This window comes from Microcebus murinus, chromosome 14 (assembly GCF_040939455.1).
Source record: "Microcebus murinus isolate Inina chromosome 14, M.murinus_Inina_mat1.0, whole genome shotgun sequence".
NCBI lineage: Eukaryota > Metazoa > Chordata > Mammalia > Primates > Cheirogaleidae > Microcebus > Microcebus murinus.
The window spans coordinates 49,399,306-49,417,349 of NC_134117.1; the positions used below are offsets into that span (position 1 = coordinate 49,399,306).

Sequence of the window (18,044 nt, forward strand, 5' to 3'; positions counted from 1 at the left end):
TCCCTGAAAGTCACACTTGAACAATATATTTAGTGAGGCATAAACAGTGTAATTAGCATTTGACTAAAATTCCCATCTTCCTTTAATAATAAATATATTGCAAGGGATTTTTGTTGTCTACCCAATCATTATTTCTCCCTTGCTAAAAGAACCTCAATTTTAAAATATTAAGCATCTTAAGGGGGTGATTATAGAGGGGAAGGGGGAGAAATATGCCCCCATCTCAACTATACAGGATGAATTTTGAATACTCTATATGAATTCTAGTAATTCTGTTCCTCTTACCATTTAGCAAGGTCATGTCTCTTTGATATGACATAAGGAATCTTAAAAATCTGAACTCTGCCTACCTATCTACTCTTCTTCAACCTGTTCACTTGGGTTCAAGCACCCTGCCCTAACTGAAGGTCTCTAATTATGCCTTTACCTCTATATCTTTGCAAATTTCCTAAACCATAATTCCAACTACACAACTCCTACTTATTCATCAAAGCCCAATTCAAATGTCACCAACTGGCTACATCTTTGTATAATTTTTTCCATGGCAGAATTTAAAACTTATATATTTTCAAAATTGATTCTATGTGCTTCCATTATATTATTTATCACAATATATTCCTGTCATTTGCTGATGTATCTCTTCACAAGATTGCCAGATACTTGAGAGTAAGGATCATGATTCAGTAATGTTTATATTCTTAAAACCTAGCACTATGCTTGAAAGATAGAAGGTATTCAAACATTTCAAATGGCTGACTGTATATTGTACGGCATACAAAATTATTCCTTAATGTGATCTCTTCTTCATTCCATGATTCCTAGGTTCATGATAATCGCATACTCTACATACCCTTTTCAAAACTTTTACTCCATTTTATACTTCCTAGTTATTACTATTTCAAATACATTTTTAAAGGAGGATATCAAAATGATTTTGTATAGCTTAGTAACATACATAAGCAATGAATAAATTTATAGAAGGCATTAAAATATGGTAATTTAATATTCTATTAATTAAAATATTTGATTAATCAGATCCCTCAAATCTTTGTCATTAAACAAATGATTGCTTGCAATTGTTTAAGACTCCTTCCATTGGTTTATTTTACTACTTAAAAAGCAGAAGCTGTTTATATTGATTTATTGTCACAAAATAATTCAGTAAAAATAATAATAATTATTATTATTTTTTTTTGAGACAGAGTCTCACTTTGTTGCCCAGGCTAGAGTAAGTGCCCTGGCATCAGCCTAGCTCACAGCAACCTCAAACTCCTGGGCTTAAGCAATCCTGCTGCCTCAGCCTCCTGAGTAGCTGGGACCATAGGCATGTGCCACCATGCCCGGCTAATTTTTTCTATATATATTAGTTGGCTAATTAATTTCTTTCTATTTATAGTAGAGACGGGGTCTCGCTCTTGCTTAGGCTGGTTTCGAACTCCTGACCTCAAGCAATCCGCCCGCCTCTGCCTCCCAGAGTGCTAGGATTACAGGCGTGAGCCACTGCACCCGGCCTAAAAATAATTATTATTGTTAATAATGATGATAACAATGATAATAAGAATATGATAATAAAATTGGGATGTATTGTATTTTCCAAAGATGTGCATAATATTATCTTCCATCCCACACGCTCCTTTTGACCTTTATACTCTTTCCATTGAAAGGTGGGGTCCATGTCTCCTCCCCTTGAATTCAGTAGGCTTTTGACTTGCTGGTAACAAACAGATTACGACAAAAGTGACACCATGTTATTTCCAAGGTTAGGTTAGAAAAGGCAGTGTACTGTGTGCTTTGTTAACCGTAACACTTATCTCGCACTGCTGAAATGTCATGCAAAAAGCCCAACTATCCGGAGGCTGCCATGCTGTGAGAAGACCAAGCCCTGTGAGAGGTTAAATATAGCCTTCCTTAGTCTTCTAGTCCTCAGCTCAGACATCAGACATGTGTGAGAAAAAGGCTGTGCCCTTTCTGAATTCCTGACCCATAGACTCTGTGAACATGATAAATTGATGGTTGTTTTATGCCACCAAGTTTAGGGTAATTTGTTGCACAGCAATAATAACTGGAACAAAGAGTATGACAAGGAGTGATTACATGTTCATCAATCCCATTTCTTCTCCTTAGGCACAAAGGAAGAGGGCACTTACCAGTTTCTTTGCAGTTCATTTGGATCCATTTGACTGGATTTTAGCCAATGGGCTATAGAGGGAAGGATGCCACATTGAGGACTAGCTACTAAACTTTCCATTCAATCACCTACCCTCTCTTCTCTTTCTGCAGTGACAATGGAGACCACCTTATACAGATGGTGGTATTAAAATACTGGAGGATCCTGAATCACAGAGTCATTACCTGTTAGAGACCTATCCAGGAAAACAGGCTGGCATCAGACCGATGTAAAGATGATAAATAAACCATCACTGGGTTAACTTACAACAAGCAGCATTTGTTATCCTGATTGATACAAATACTAACATTCACTGAGCACTTACAATGTGCTGGAAACTTTGATAAATTCTTTGCATGTATTATCCCTTTTAAACTATGATCTACCATTAATATGCAGGTACCTTTGTTACCCCCATTTTACAAATGCAAATCTAAAGTTAAAAGAGTAAAGGCAAGATATATAACCTAGACATTTGTACCCCTATAATATGCTGAAATAAAAAAAAAAGAGAGAGAGAGTACATGATTTACTGAGGGTCACAAATATATTCTGAAGAAAGGGAATTTTTTGAAGTTGGAGCACTGAGAAGCAAACCTAAAATAAGGTTGTACTCCAAGAGTTAAATCAGCAAAATCCACTGGAAAAGGTCAGCCATCTGTAAATGTATTGTCAATATAAATTTTTGGTAAACAAGTATCCTGTTTATAAATAAATTCAGGTATCCTGAATTTATTCCCAAACTATTAATTTTAGTGATAATATAAAAAATATAAAAATATTTTTTATTTTAATTTATTTTTTTTATATACAGACCACTACAAAATGGTTAAAATGTGTTTTACAGCCATTTTTTAAGGTTACAAATAATTTTTGTTATGGTATCTTTCTATATTTTATGACTTTAATTAAATTTCTGATTTCTTTCCAAACACTGCAATATAAGATGGTATTAAACACATTTTAATCATTAAATTTATAGATAATTTTGTGACTTTTTAGAGCTTCTAACACCAAGGGACTGATTATGGAGGATAATGTGCATAGAATACACTTCAGGAAGCTCCACAAAATCTATCCTTAAGGATCTTTTTTTCTTCCACTACACAACAGCTAATGTATACAATTAAGAAGTCTCATCAGGGCTGTTCTACAACTGTCATCACCTTTAAAGAGCAAACTTGTCACCTGCACAAGGTAAAATGAAGGACTTTTAAAACAACCACATGGATACCACTTTACAGAAGCTTCTACTGAGACAAATAGCAAAACTACAGGCACGTGCTGTGCCTTCACATTAGTACCCATGAAATACAACAACTTAGTAGAAATTCTTGGAACTTTAAAAATTATCTTAAATAAAACATCAAGCAAATTTGAATGCTCAGTGAAAGTGTATCTCAAGGTAGTTTCCATTGTCCATCATTTATCTAACGTAAAATATAACCAAGTAACATCACTTTTTCATGTCCTCAATTCCTTGGGGTCCAGTTATTATACTTTGAATAAATGTCAAATGTGGAAACAAAATCAACTACTTTATAGAACTGTAAAATGCTCTAACATCTGATTTTTCTTTAAAGGTCTAAAAATTCTTTCTTTCATATAGCCTACATTCCTTTGTAGGGAGAAAGACAAGAGATAAGTAAATGAATAAATATATACCACCTCAATGTCATGACAAACACTATGTAAACAAACTTGGATAAGAAGGTAGAGAGTGGCTGAGGTGGGAGGTGCTATTTTTAGATATGGCTCTATCTAGGATCTGTGTAGGATGTCAGGTAAGGCAATGATGAAAGCAGACACAATGAGGCCTCCTATGCGGATTCATGCAGGAAAGCGTCACAGTTAGAAAGGACAGTAGATGGACTGGACAGATGCCAGAAGTGCGAGCATGTCTGGCAAATTGGAAGAACAACCAGCAGGCTGATGTGTCTGAATCTGAAGGGACAGAAAAAGAGTCGTGCAATGTGTTCTTCAACAACTCACTCAAAAAATGATTCTTGGGATTTATGCGTTTATAACTGGCCTATCAACAAAGGGAAGTCAGTGAAGTCTAAAGGATCCTGTGGTGTAAAAGTATTAAGCTGTTTCATTCTTCTGCAGTAAAAGAAAATGTTCTTTTGGCATTCAGGTGGCTAAAGATCCTATGGCTTTCCCTATCAGCATATGACCTCAAGCATCTCGATTCACTTAGAGAGCCTTTGCTATCAGATTCCAGAATATTTCTTTCTTTAAAACTTCATCATTTACTTTCCAGAAACTGGAAAAATTCCCAATCTCCCGCCTTCTTTTAGCTACTCCAAAGCCTATTTTCTCAAAGTCATCACTTTTTAAGTTATATTTTTCATATTATTTTCTCTGGAAGGTTTACTCAACTCTCTCCAAGAGCTGTTTCTGAAACGCAGGCATGCAACTGAATTTTTTGTTTAAAGTAAGAGATTAGTATGCCTTAAGAATTTTTAGGACAAAAATAAGTTTTTGTCCCCAAATAATAAAAATGTATTGGATTTAATACTTAATCTAAAGTTATTTAATTACTAATATAAGGTTATTTATAATAATTAATAATTAAGTCATTTAATAGTTAACTTATCAAAAACAACAAAAAATTCCTTAAGATTCCACAATGAAGTATCTTTCCCATTTCTTCTGTTCATAATGCTAGCCGTTTCCCCTGAACACCTCAAGATGTTTTCAAAGAGAGATGCTTGGCTCCTTATATTCAGCAACTTTGAGCCAAAAGAGCTGAGCTGCACGTGTAGAACTCTCTGAGTGCGGGACTAGTTTGCATCAAAGCCCTTTTGGACTGGGGATCCTCCTGCCAGTCCAGTGGCATTGACCCTTTGGTGAAGAGCACTTCCCAGAATGACTTAACGTCTTTCTCTCAGCATGAGTAACTGAGATCACTGACTAGCACTGCTTTTGTAGCTTAACCAACATATTTCTCCATGAAAATTCTTTCTTACCCTGGTCACCTCTGTTCTCTTAGTCAAAAGTCTCTTCAAATGGGATATACACGAGGAAGGCCATTAAGTGCGCTGAGAGCTTGAGACTTCAGATCTTGCTGACCAGTGCCAGCAGGTGGTTCTGATTTTCCCTACCTTACGCTCTTTGTTTTAGGAGGAAACAGCAAGAAGCCTACTACAGTGTTCTTTCTACTGAGGTTTGATTTAAATTTGCATATATGCCTAAGGTTACTTTGCTACTGGCCTTTTATTAAGATCCCTCAGGAAGCCCCCTAGTAGCTGGCTTCTTTACAAACTGGTTCTGACACTATAAAGGAGTCATATCAATTCCAAAATAGACAAAGTGTTTTAACTGGGAGTCCATGTCAAGACTCCTGGGAGAGTGAAGAGTAGAGTAACTGAGATTAATTTAGGGAATCTGCTTAACACTGAAAAATGAAAAGCTATAAAATCTTTGTATGTTAAATAAATTTGAGATGGTGTCTGAACAGATTCTCCACAGTCAACAAAGGATCTGCAAAGCATGAAAGAAGAGAAGCTGACATTTGATAGTAGGTAGGCCTATAGAGAGAAAGTGTTCCCTGGGGTTGGGAAAACTGGCTTGACAGAGAACTCTGATCATTAGTGCCAAGCACTGTGGAACACCGCCCAGTGGGTGGAGGTAATGCACCACCAGGCGTCAAGCAGTACAATCAGGACCCAGAAACTAGAGTGAGAATAACAATTTATCGTCCAAATTGAACACTTTCGAGAGTAAAAGGGGGTATAATCCAACATTGTCCTATGCAAACCAAGGCTTGTATACATATAATATATATGTTAATAATATATATTACATATAGTATAATATTATATGGATATATATGATTACTCTAATTCACTGCATTTTAAACTCACTTAGCAAATACTTATTTTATGAAAACCCATTTCTAATCCCAATAATGTTCAGACAAAAGTACTACAGTAGTTCCTCCTTATCCACCTGCAGTGGATGCCTAAAGATACAGATAGTAGCAAACCTGATTGCTGCTAATTGGAGTATGTTTCTATTCATGTCTTTCACCCACACATTTGAGGCCTTTTCCATCTTAACTAAACACTTATCACCCACTATGGCCATAACTTTTGCAGTTTTAGGTGTGACAGCAAAATTAACACAAATTTCTTTTTCCTTTTTCACAATTTCACAAACAGAACATTCACTCTTACCATAGATCTGAGCATTCTCAGTATATGATTTTTTTCCCCCTTTCCTTATTAAGCATAGAGCTTTCACCTTTTCACTTAAAGGAAGCACTTTACAGCTTCTCTTTGGCATGTCCGAATTGCCAGCATCCATATTCTTTCACTTCAGGGTTATTATTAAGTAAACTAAGGATTACTTGAATATAAGCACTGTGCTACCTCAGTCGATCTGATAACCAGGATGGCTCCTGAGTGACTAAAAGGCAGGGAATGTCTACAGTGTGGATACTCTGGACAAAGGGACATTTGGGCAGGACAGTACAGGATGTTGTGAGATTTTCTCATATTACTTAGAAGGACATCCAATGTAAAATTTATTAATTATTTATTTCTGGCATTTTCCATTTAATACTTTCAGACTGCTGCTGACTGAGGGTAAATGAACCCACAGAAAGCAAAACCATGGATGGGGAGGTACTACTCTACTATAAAATAAAAAAATAAAATAAAGAATAAAGTTGATGAATTTCAATATCCTGTGAACCTCAAAATTGAATTTCAAAATGTATGATAATCAAAGTCTAGGCTAAAATTTAATTTTACCTGCTGAATAAATGATGCAAAATACTCAAAAGAATGTACAAACTTCCTTACAGCCTTTGGAGAAGAGAAGGGTCTAGTAATTACAAAACTCTATTTATAAAGCATCAGGCACGGGTATAAAATTCGGAAATAAAAAAAATAAGAAGTTTAGGCCGGGCGTGGTGGCTCATGCCTGTAAGCTTACCACTCCGGGAAGCTGAGGTGGGAGGATCACTTGAGACCAGGAGTATGAGGTTGCAGTGAGCTATGACAATGCCACTTCACTCTACCCCACGAATAGAGTGAGACTGTCTCCCTGCTGGTCACCCATGCTATTCTGTCGCAGTCAATACAATGATGTTAGCTTTTATAAATTTTCTCTATTTATGGTTAATGACCTTTTAATAGAAAAGATGAAACATTGAGGATTCAGTTCTCCTTTCATGTTTCAAAACGCTAATAAGAATGATATGCAGAATTATAATTCTAGCTTAAACTAATACGAGTTTAAAAGTACAATTTGCATTAAATAATCTATAATTTAGAAAACGGATGTTAATAAACAGGTATCATCTTATAAAAACAATATCTTAAAAAACAATATATTTATTTATTAAGGACTTTGCCCTTCAATTTGCTCTTTGGTCTTGGCTGTATGTTGCTCTACAAGCGTGTTTCTATAGTTTCCATAGCTAGCATTCTTCAAGATATACAAAAATAATAAGCAGCTTCAGTGGCCAGTAAGTACTAACTCTATATGGTAGTAGTAGCAATCCTCTTGCTATAGATTACCATTTATTAAGCATTTCACTTCAATTAGTTCATTTTGTAAGCATAATAATCTTTTGAAATAGGTTTAATACCAACTCTATCTTGTATAGGAGGAAACTTAGGTTAAGTGAGATTAGTTTCTTACTTTGATCTTAACCATTATATAAACTCTTAATAATTGTAAAATTTACACATAGATACTAAACACCAAACAGATCAGAATATTTAATACCCCCTATTCTATGAGTCTGTTAAGTATGAGATTCTACAATCTCATCTGTCCACATACTGAATCCAATGGCGATAGCAATATTAAATGTCACAGTATTTATCTTAGAACTTTCTAAAATAATCTCAAAACTTTATAACATAATAATTAATCTAAATAAGTAGTAAATGCAGACATAATCATATTTTTATAAAACTATTCATAGAATACAAAGTTCTGAGCTTAAATTAGTATTTTATTGTTTCAAGAACCCTGAAGAGCACTCAAAAAAATTCGGACATGAGATAGGATTCCATAAGACCCACAAACATCTTCAAGAACATAGCCTAGTCCTCCCTGAACTTGCATAATTATAGACCTATTACCTTAATGTGGACACTTTTTACAAAACTTGAAGAAAGCATCAAATGCTTTGCAGTTCTAAGGCCAGAGTATTGGTCAGCATTAAATTTGACCTTGTAAGAGAAGATTTTACCAGATCAATTTTATTATCTTCTGTGATAAAAGGGCAGATTTTAAGGAAAAAAAATGGATAGATTTTCATTTACTTGCACCTGATTTCTATTTTTACTCCTATAATCCAACTGTCAGTTAAGTCCAGAGGTTTATGGATTATCTTCCTAGGAATACTTATAGAAGTTCTACAGAGGTACCCTTAGGCCACCTAGGCTACTGGGGGTTACAGGGACAGATGATGGGCCTCCAGCCTTTTCTCCTTGGTTTTAAGTACAGCAGCTCTGTTTTTATCTGTTTTATCTTTTGGGTTATAAAGTTTAAAGAAAGTATATATTTACCTCCAAATTTAAAAAACACTCTTTCAAACCATATACATGTTCTCGTCTACATATTCTCAGCTGGATGAAGCATCAGATTCTAAAGGCTCTTAACACGAATGCCCTTAACTGGAGCTATCTAGCAGGAACTATAGTTAGTTGAAGGGCCAATTTAATATTTTTATTAATAATTTAAATGAAGGAACTAAAACTTGATATCTCATGTTTCTAATTAATGCTAATGTGGTATGGTCAACAACCAAATTGGAAAGCAAACTGCTAAATTATATGAAGGGTCATTTAGAAACAAATAAAGTTTAATAGGATTAGGCTTGAGGACCAAGAGCAAATATGTCAAATCAAAGTGGAGAATGACTACAAAGGCAATAACACGATTTAAAAAAGAGAGAGAGAAAAAAGATGTCATCTTCTGTCTAACAAACATGGTGTTTAAAAATGGAAAAATATAAGCTAAAAACACTTGGTTGTATCAGTAGAAAGGAACATATAAGAGCAAGTCTTCTACTTTGTTTGACATTGGACCACCCCTAATCAGAATATGTTTTTTGATAGCCTCATTTGAGAAGTTTGTGAAAATTAAACAAGGACTAGTGAAGAACACAAGATACTAAATTATTCCTATGAGAAAAAGTTAACAGAAATGAAAGTATTTCCCTTAAAAAAGAGATGACTGTGGGGAAAAATTACTTCTTTCAAAGGCTATTAATAATTACAATAAATTGTTTTCCTGACCTAAGGGGACTGTTACATGTGACTGATATGCAGAAATAATGGCAAGATAATTTGATTTTTCATAAGTAAGCCATCTTGATAACAAGGAAATTAAAAAATAGTGGGACATCTAACTTGGAGAAGCTATAAGATTTTTTTTTTCTTCCCTAAATAGCTTTAGTATGAAAAAATGCATTCTCCACACTGGTTTCCCTATGCTATTTCACTAGTTTATATTTTCAATATCTACCCAGGGACAGTGGAAATGTAGAGGTTTCACCCTGGCAAGACTATTTTCCAAAGTTCATTTTCCAAAGTTCAAGTTAATGTTTTTCTCCTGGATCTACCTACTCTCCCAGTTTTGGGTTATTACTAGTCCACTAATCCACACAGGTTAGGAATGAAAGCCTTTGCAAGAACAAGAAAATTAGTGAAGGTTCTTGTTGTTCAGACACAGTGTCGGTACAGGGTCACAGTTTCTAATCACATATGAACAAATTCTTGCAGGCTTCTCACAAATATATCTCCTGGGGTTTCTCTCTAATATGTATAATTGGTTTGCTTTCAGGTTTTCCCAAGCCCCAAAGTTCTAGATCCTATATCTTGACACTTTCAGCCTTTTTCTTATTATCTCTTACATAGCATCCATTTGCCCTACCAGGCTTCCTAATGTCTGTTGGCCTTTTTCTTTACAAGGTCCACAAATGACTCCATTTTTATTAACTGTTCAGTGCAGGCTAACTGTGACATAAAGGCCTACCAGATGCTAAGGATGCACCAATCATATATTCTTGGCTCTTCTATTTACATATCACAGTCTTACTAACAGTTAAGTCCAGAGGCTTTAAAATTGAATTCTGTTCATACATACAAATTACCTTCACCAGTCCTACTGAATCTTCTACTGCAATCATCTGCCACCCTGAGGTTGTTTCTTCAGCTGCAAGAGCTTGATTGGCCCTGAGCCTAAGACTCAGGTAACACCTCTGAGGGTGGCCTTTAACCAAAGATGAACAGGTGGATAAAACTGATTTTGCTTGCCTCGGGTGAGATAATTTTGAGGTGCTGAGGTGCACTCTATAGTACCTCCCAGAGGTCACCAGCAGGATCAAGTTTCAGTTGTCTTCTGTGACTTTTAGTTATTCCTTACTAGTTTTCTTCCCCCCCCCCCCCCCCCCCCCCCGTCTCACTTTCTCTGTCACATTTCACCTAAACAGACTACAGATAGCACAAATCATTACCTCAGGGGCTGCCTCCAGGGGAATTCATCCTAAGGTAAGGTATCTTCATATATTTACATATGCATTTACATATGCCAAAGAACTTACACGGTTCAGTAACATTTAAAAATGCTACTTTATATTAATATTTGAGCAAAAGCAATCCTGATCTCTGCATATATGACAAATGGTACACACATACACACACGCCTCTGGGAAGGTAGCATATATTTTCCCAAATAGAAACTCCCAGACCAGGACAGTTCATGAATTTGTTGTTCCTGGCAGCTCCAAGTGCCATTTCTTACAGAACATTCTGTGATTCTATGATCTAAGATGAGAGAGCTTGGCCATAGAGATACCTTGTTTTAACACATTTTCCTATCAATTCCACTACAGCGATGAGAAAGATTCTTTCCTTTTTGTTCAACAAAAGAAAGCAAATTAATGTATGTATTTTTCTTTGGTTTGCGATCATGCCAAGAGACACCTCAACAAATCCTGCACACCACAAATCCTATCCTTTCCGCACACGTGGCAGTTAAATGTGCTCATTTGTGTAAGTTATCACCAAATACATAAGTAAAAGTGTTGTTTGTGACAGATCTGACTTTGGGGATACATATCAACTTCTAGAGTTTTAATGGATTTCCACATTGACATTACAGCATAGAAATAAAACATTTCTTGCAATCATTCCAGGCATTCCAGATGGTGAAGAGCATTGCAAAATAATTCAATGGAATGTAAAGAAATCTTACCCGAATCATCATGACTGAACATCTGATATCATGAATCGTATCGTAGATCTTCTTTGAGATATCCACAAATTGATTATCATCAAACACATTCAATGAGTTCTTGCTTAAAGCTTCCAAGGCAACATTCACTTGTGTTACAAACTCAGGAATTACTGTCAAAATAAAATAAAAAAAGAGAAGATTGTCCTCTGTGTATTTCTGGATTTCTATAGTAGTTTCCAGGCAATGTAGAACTGTATTTTTAAAACAAATATTAGACTTTTAATTATTTTTTTAAATGTATAGATACAAAACTTTTAGCAGACTTATTTTGGGTTTCTGAGAAGTGAAAGGAATCAAAGACAATCAAAGGCATTTTTATAGGAATGTTTTAAAAGGTTATCTTTCTCCTTTACATCATTCTTATTTTTACCAAGCCTGGAACCATATAATCATTTCTCATCCTATCAATATATAAACCCCAAGAAATTACAAAAAAAAGTTGGCGTGAAAAACAGTTGGAATTGTAAACATGGAACTATTTAAAAAAAGAAATAATTTGAGTTGCTAAACCAAAGAAAATTTAGGTAAAAGTATTAATTCTATCTTATAAAAATAATAAAAATACTGTAAATTTTCTTTTGGTAAGGAGCTTTCCCTATAATCAAAAAAGGTTAACGAAAAGATTTTGGCTTTCTCATATGCAAACTATTTCTAAAGTAATACAATACTGAATGAGTACAGGAATGAGTCTATCAGTAATGCCAATCTATGGACTGTCTTTTTAAATTAAGGTTTCAAAATAGTCTCAAATAAAACCATTTCTTCAAGTTTACTTTTAAGGTTAATGACAGTAATGATTATTAACTCTTCACTAGGTTCAAGCTATTTTCTAAGCATTAATGTGATTTAAATCTTAAAACAACCTCAGTATTAACCTAGGATCAAGAGTTACTTGGACAATTAAGACCCAGAGAAATCAAGAATCTTTCTCAGTCATTCTGTTAGTACGTAACAGATCAGAGCTTTGAATACAGACTGCCAAAATGCAATGTCTACATGCAAATTACTCTACTATATTATATTGAGGAAGCCTCTGTCCCATCTCAAGATTCAGGATAGAAACAAATTAATTGTTAGAGCAATGATTCCAAAACTGGAAGATAGAAGTACTTTAATTGGTATACAAATATTGATAAATACTTTTCCTACATAAGATCTTTATCGGCATGTGTGGTGTACCATCCCCTGCAATCCTATTTGCCATGTTCTTGATATGAGGAAATGTTGGTGATATACATAGGCACTGATTTTATCTAGTCCCCTCTTTTCTCCACTACTAAAATGTATCATCTATACCCCCCTACTTGCTAGGATTATCCACTATGCTTTTCTCTTCTGTCTATTCCTAGGCACACTGTCCACTAAAAAGTGGCACCTAGCCACATGCTATTAAAAATTAAATTTATTAACACTAAATAAAAAACTTAGTTTCTTAATCACACTCACCCCACTGCAAGTGCTCAATAGTAACATGTGGCTAGTAACTACTGTTTTGAAAAGTGGAGATGTGAATATCATTACAGTAACTTCTGGGATAACAGAAACTCATTTGGGGTAATCCTGCTCTATAGTGAAATTTGCTCAAATCACTGTCTCACTTTCAGTAGATGGAGCAAAAAAAGTCTGGAGAAAGCAAACTCACATCACTTTGACTAGGAGAAATAGTACCAAACCACAATTCCCATTTCTATGGATGTAACTACCAAAATATATCTCTAATTTTTACTGAATTGCAGAACTGTGTGTCCAACTGACAATTGCAAAATTCTGTCTCTCATAACACCTCAAATTTATTCTATCTAAATCTAAGCACATTATTTTCTACTCAGAAAATCCAATTTTCTCAATGTTATTTAGGTTTTATTCACATATGAAAAGTTCCAAAAATATTTTTATGCAGGCTTACAGGAACATTCAAATATGTTTAACTCATTAAATGAGTTATTCTTTATTTTTTTTAGTGTTCAAAGAGAAGGGAACTCTTAAGAAAATGTGTCTAGTAATTTCATATTTCTTCCAGGTTCTGAAGTGAATAGCAAAACCACCCATCAAAACTATCACTGCAAAGAACAGGACAAAGTAACTTCTAACCTCTTTGACATCCTCTATTAACTGTAAAGACATAGTCAAGTACAAAGAGATGTGGTCTCAAAAACTTTATTCATAATCCTCACTAAAAAAAGTTTTTTTCTCATATATCAAACAAGTGGGCAATACAATAATTTAATTCTTTTTATTAACATCTGCAATCTGTTGTTATTAATACTGCTGCCATCATCTTTCTATGCAGATTTTAGCAAAAAAAAGAAAGGAAAGGAAAGGAAAGGAAAGGAAAGGAAAGGAAAGGAAAGGAAAGGAAAGGAAAGGAAAGGAAAGGAAAGGAAAGGAAAGGAAAGGAAAGGAAAGGAAAGGAAAGGAAAGGAAAGGGGGAAAGGGAAAGGAAAAAGAAAAGGAAAAGGAAAGGAGAAGAGGAAGAAAGAGAGAGAGAGAGAGAGAGAGAGAGAGAGAGAGAGAGAGAAAGAAAGAAAGAAAGAAAGAAAGAAAGAAAGAAAGAAAGAAAGAAAGAAAGAAAGAAAGAAAGAAAGAAAGACGGAAGGAAGGAAGGAAGGAAGGAAGGAAGGAAGGAAGGAAGGAAGGAAGGAAGGAAGGAAGGAAGGAAGGGAGGGAGGGAGGGAGGGAGGGAGGGAGGGAGGGAGGGAGGGAGGGAGGGAGGAAAAGGTCTGATTTTTATTGCAATGTAAGATAATATGAGAAATATTTAGAGTATTTTAAGAAAAATATAACATGGGCTTTTCATTATTGCAGCATGATTTCATTTTAACTCCTTTAAGGGCTTTTTACTAATAAACTAATATTACCTCCAATTAAAATAAAATCTTTCAGGAACAAATGTTTAATTTCTGAAGAATAGATACAAACTACTAACCTTCTCACTTTAACAATATAAACGAACTATTCAAAGCAGACATGTAATACATTTCTCATTTCATTAACTTAAACATCAGCTGTGGTATGCTTTACTAATACTATGGACATATGGTTGCTTGTATCAAACTAGGAGTGAATTTTTTTAATGTTTTCAAGAAAATATAAAATGAGTATAATTAAGTAGCCAGTTAATGGTAATTTAGAATGTACAACAAATTGACAAACCTGTCTTGATTCAGTAATCTACCTAGCTTTCAAGAAAATGAGGTTTACACATAATATACAATCATGCTATATAATCATTGATCAAAAACAGGGGAGACGTTAAACAAATCCATGCTAACCACTTGAAATGCCAGGTAGCATAGGCTGTCCTTGACTCTGGAGCGTAGATTTATTAAATAAATCTGGCCTTTGGGTCAACATATTGTGGACTGCAAAGTATCTTGTTTATTCTATACTGCCAAATTCTAAACCAGTTCTGAACTCAAGTTAATACTTTCTTTATCAACTTTATTCAGAATATACAGAATAATAACTAATATTTGTTGAGATCTTACTCTTTTTGGCACTGTGCTAAGCATTTTATATGCATGTACCATACAATCCTCACAGAAGCCCCTTTAGGCAGGAGCTGTTCCTATTCTGATTTAACCGATGAGGAAACTGAGGTCAACCAGTGAATAAGTGATGGGCTGGTAATTGAGACTATGCAGCCTGCTCTCTGAACCCTAAAGCTGCTCTGCCTCCTTTTAATAAGTAAAGTCCTTGGGGCTTCTGACTTCTTGTGCTCCTGGGAGAATTCGTGCGAATTTTCCAACAGTGAGGGTTAACAGACCTATAGAGCCAAATTCTCTTAGGCCTTGAGACTCTCTCTGGTAGTAACCCAAGAATATTTTATACCTTCTTAATCCTTGCTAAATTTATTATGTGCATTTGAAAGTAGGTGAGTGTACATAATTATTGAATTAAATAGGTCAGAAAAGAATTCAGGCTCATTATAGGTAACGATCTAAAATGATGTCACTGAATTGTTTTCTATCATTAATAGAACCCAGCTTAAAATATTTTTAATTATACCATTATATTTGAAAATTACTAATGAAAGGATTTGCCTTTGAAAGTTCACATAATGCTAAGTCATCATTTATTTATGTTATGTTAAATAACTGGAAAAAATTAATAATAATAGAAAGTGCTATTAAGCATATGAATGACTTCTATAAATACTGCTTCCAACTCTTCATTTTTTCATTTATTTAATATATACTGATTATTATGGTTCATACTTATTTAACATTTAGGGAGCCAATGTTATGTATCCAGAATGTGTTTGGTATTGCACAGATTTTACATCATATAACTCAATAACTAGTGAAGATTTTACCACGTTTCAAATGATGTGTCCTAAAGTGCTAACTCACTCAAATCCTTTATGACTGTGGTCCCCAACCCCTGGGCTGTGGACTGGTACAAATCCATGGCCTGTTGGCACCCAGTTGCATAGCAGGAGGTAATTGGCAGGCAAGCAAGTGAAGCTTTAACTGTATTTACAGCCGCTCCCCATCACTGGCATCACTGCATGAGCTCCGCCTCTTGTCAGATCAGCAGCAGCATTAGATTTCCATGGAAGCCCAAACCCTACTGTAAACTGCACATGCGAGGGATCTAGGTTGCGCTCCTTATGAGAATCTAATGCCTGATAATCTGCGGTGGAGCTGAGGCAGTGATGCTAGCGCTGGGGAGCAGCTGCAAATATAGAGTATCATTAGCAGAGAGGTTTGACTGTACAATAAACATCATGTGCTTGAATCATCCCCACACCATCCCCTCCTGCAGTCTGTGGAAGAATCATCTTCCCTGAAATCTGTCCCTGGTGCCAAAAATGTTGAGGACTGGTGCTTTATGACACAACACATGGTTAATAAGAGTAGCATTTCTGACCTCTCTGTTATACTCTACTCCGAAACCTTTCTAGCATCTGGAATATATTCAAAAAGTAAATAATAATAATAATAACAGAGAGAAAGGACTTTGAGAAATAGTTTCATGAAGTTGATGCTATGTTTTTTCCTTTGGATGGAAAATTTTAATACACATGAACCTCTGATCATTATATTAGCCTGAGTGTCAACCTTTGGGTCTCTCCAGTGACCTAGAAGCTTATTTTCTTTTCCTGGTGCTTAAATTTAAAAAAATTTTCCTATATCTTGCCGGGCGTGGTGGCTCACGCCTGTAATCCTAGCACTTTGGGAGGCCGAGGCGGGAGGATTGCTCAAGGTCAGGAGTTCGAAACCAGCCTGAGCGAGACCCCATCTCTACCAAAAATAGAAATAAATTAATTGACCAACTAAAAAAATATATATATACAAAAAATTAGCCGGGCATGGTGGCGCATGCCTGTAGTCCCAGCTACTCGGGAGGCTGAGGCAGTAGGATCGCTGAGCTCCTGAGATTGAGGTTGCTGTGAGCCAGGCTGACGCCACGGCACTCACTCTAGCCTGGGCAAAAAAGTGAGACTCTGTCTCAAAAAAAAAAAAAAAAATTTCCTATATCTAAATAATATATTAATATTGATAGATAGTATTTCTGATTTAAATATTTTAGTAGCTTATCCAATGAGCTTATTATGATATAGATTTATCTCTTTCACACTTTCCTCACATCATTTTCAATCCGCTTACCTCATAATAATTGGTTAAGTAAATATGACTATTTAAACATTTAAAGTTCTATGATGACCTTTGTTCTTTTATGTACTACTTTGTTTTAATGATATTAATAAATTGCCTCTTTTAACAGATTGCTTAGTTTTCTTTTTATTTCTCCGTAATAATTTTCAAATATTTAAATTATAAATATCATTTCCTACTCTATAAAACTTCTCAAAATCCATCAATTTAAACTTTTACCAGGTGTATAACCAGTCCTCATCATGTCCCCATGACCTCAGCTTTATGATATTCAAATCTCCAAGTTCCTCTTTCCCACATTGTACCAGATCTGTGTACCCAACAACATATAGCAGAAGTGATAATGTGTTACTTCCCGGGTTAGGTTAAAATGACTTTGCAGATTCATTCTCTCTCTCTCATATTGCTTGCTCTAGGAACTTATAAAGAGCCCTGTGGAGGGACTCGCATGGCAATAATCTGGGCCTGCTACCCAACAGCTAGCTAGAATATGGGGCCTGGAGACAACAGCCATGTGGATGAGCATGAAGTGGATCCTCTGGGTGCACTGAAGCCCTCAGATGACAGCAGCCTTGGGTGACATCTTGACGGCAAGGTCATGAGAGACCCTGAGCCAAAATCACCCGACTTAGCTGGATTACCTGGATTACCAAAAGGTCCTAGAAAACTTGAAAGATAATAAATGCTTGCTGTTTTAAGCTACTAAGATTTGGGGTACTTTGCTTCACAGTGGATTACTATGCTAAGAAACCAGTACATTTTAAGAGAATAGTTATAAGTTCATGCAACAGTTTTGGTTCATGCAGAAGGAATCTTACCATAAATACTCTTTCATCAAGTTTTACTCGACATTAAACTTATGTGATTTGTCCCACATTGTTGTGTGTGGAATTAGATTATTGATTCTCATTGCTGTACAGTATTCCATTGTACTATAATTAATCTGTCCATTCTATGACTCTTGGGCATTTGGATAATTTCCAATTTTG

General features: G+C 35.3%; 1 protein-coding gene across 2 annotated transcripts in view; it reads right to left on the bottom strand.

Annotated features, from left to right (window-relative positions):
• The window catches only part of CTNNA3 (catenin alpha 3), a 1,492,617-nt gene that overhangs the window by 285,470 nt on the left and 1,189,103 nt on the right, over positions 1 to 18,044 (bottom strand). For both annotated transcript variants that reach the window (XM_012762717.2, XM_012762715.2), the window contains exon 13: positions 11,393 to 11,544. In XM_012762717.2, coding sequence (XP_012618171.2) covers positions 11,393 to 11,544 — 152 coding nt within the window. The remainder of the gene's footprint in view (positions 1 to 11,392; positions 11,545 to 18,044) is intronic.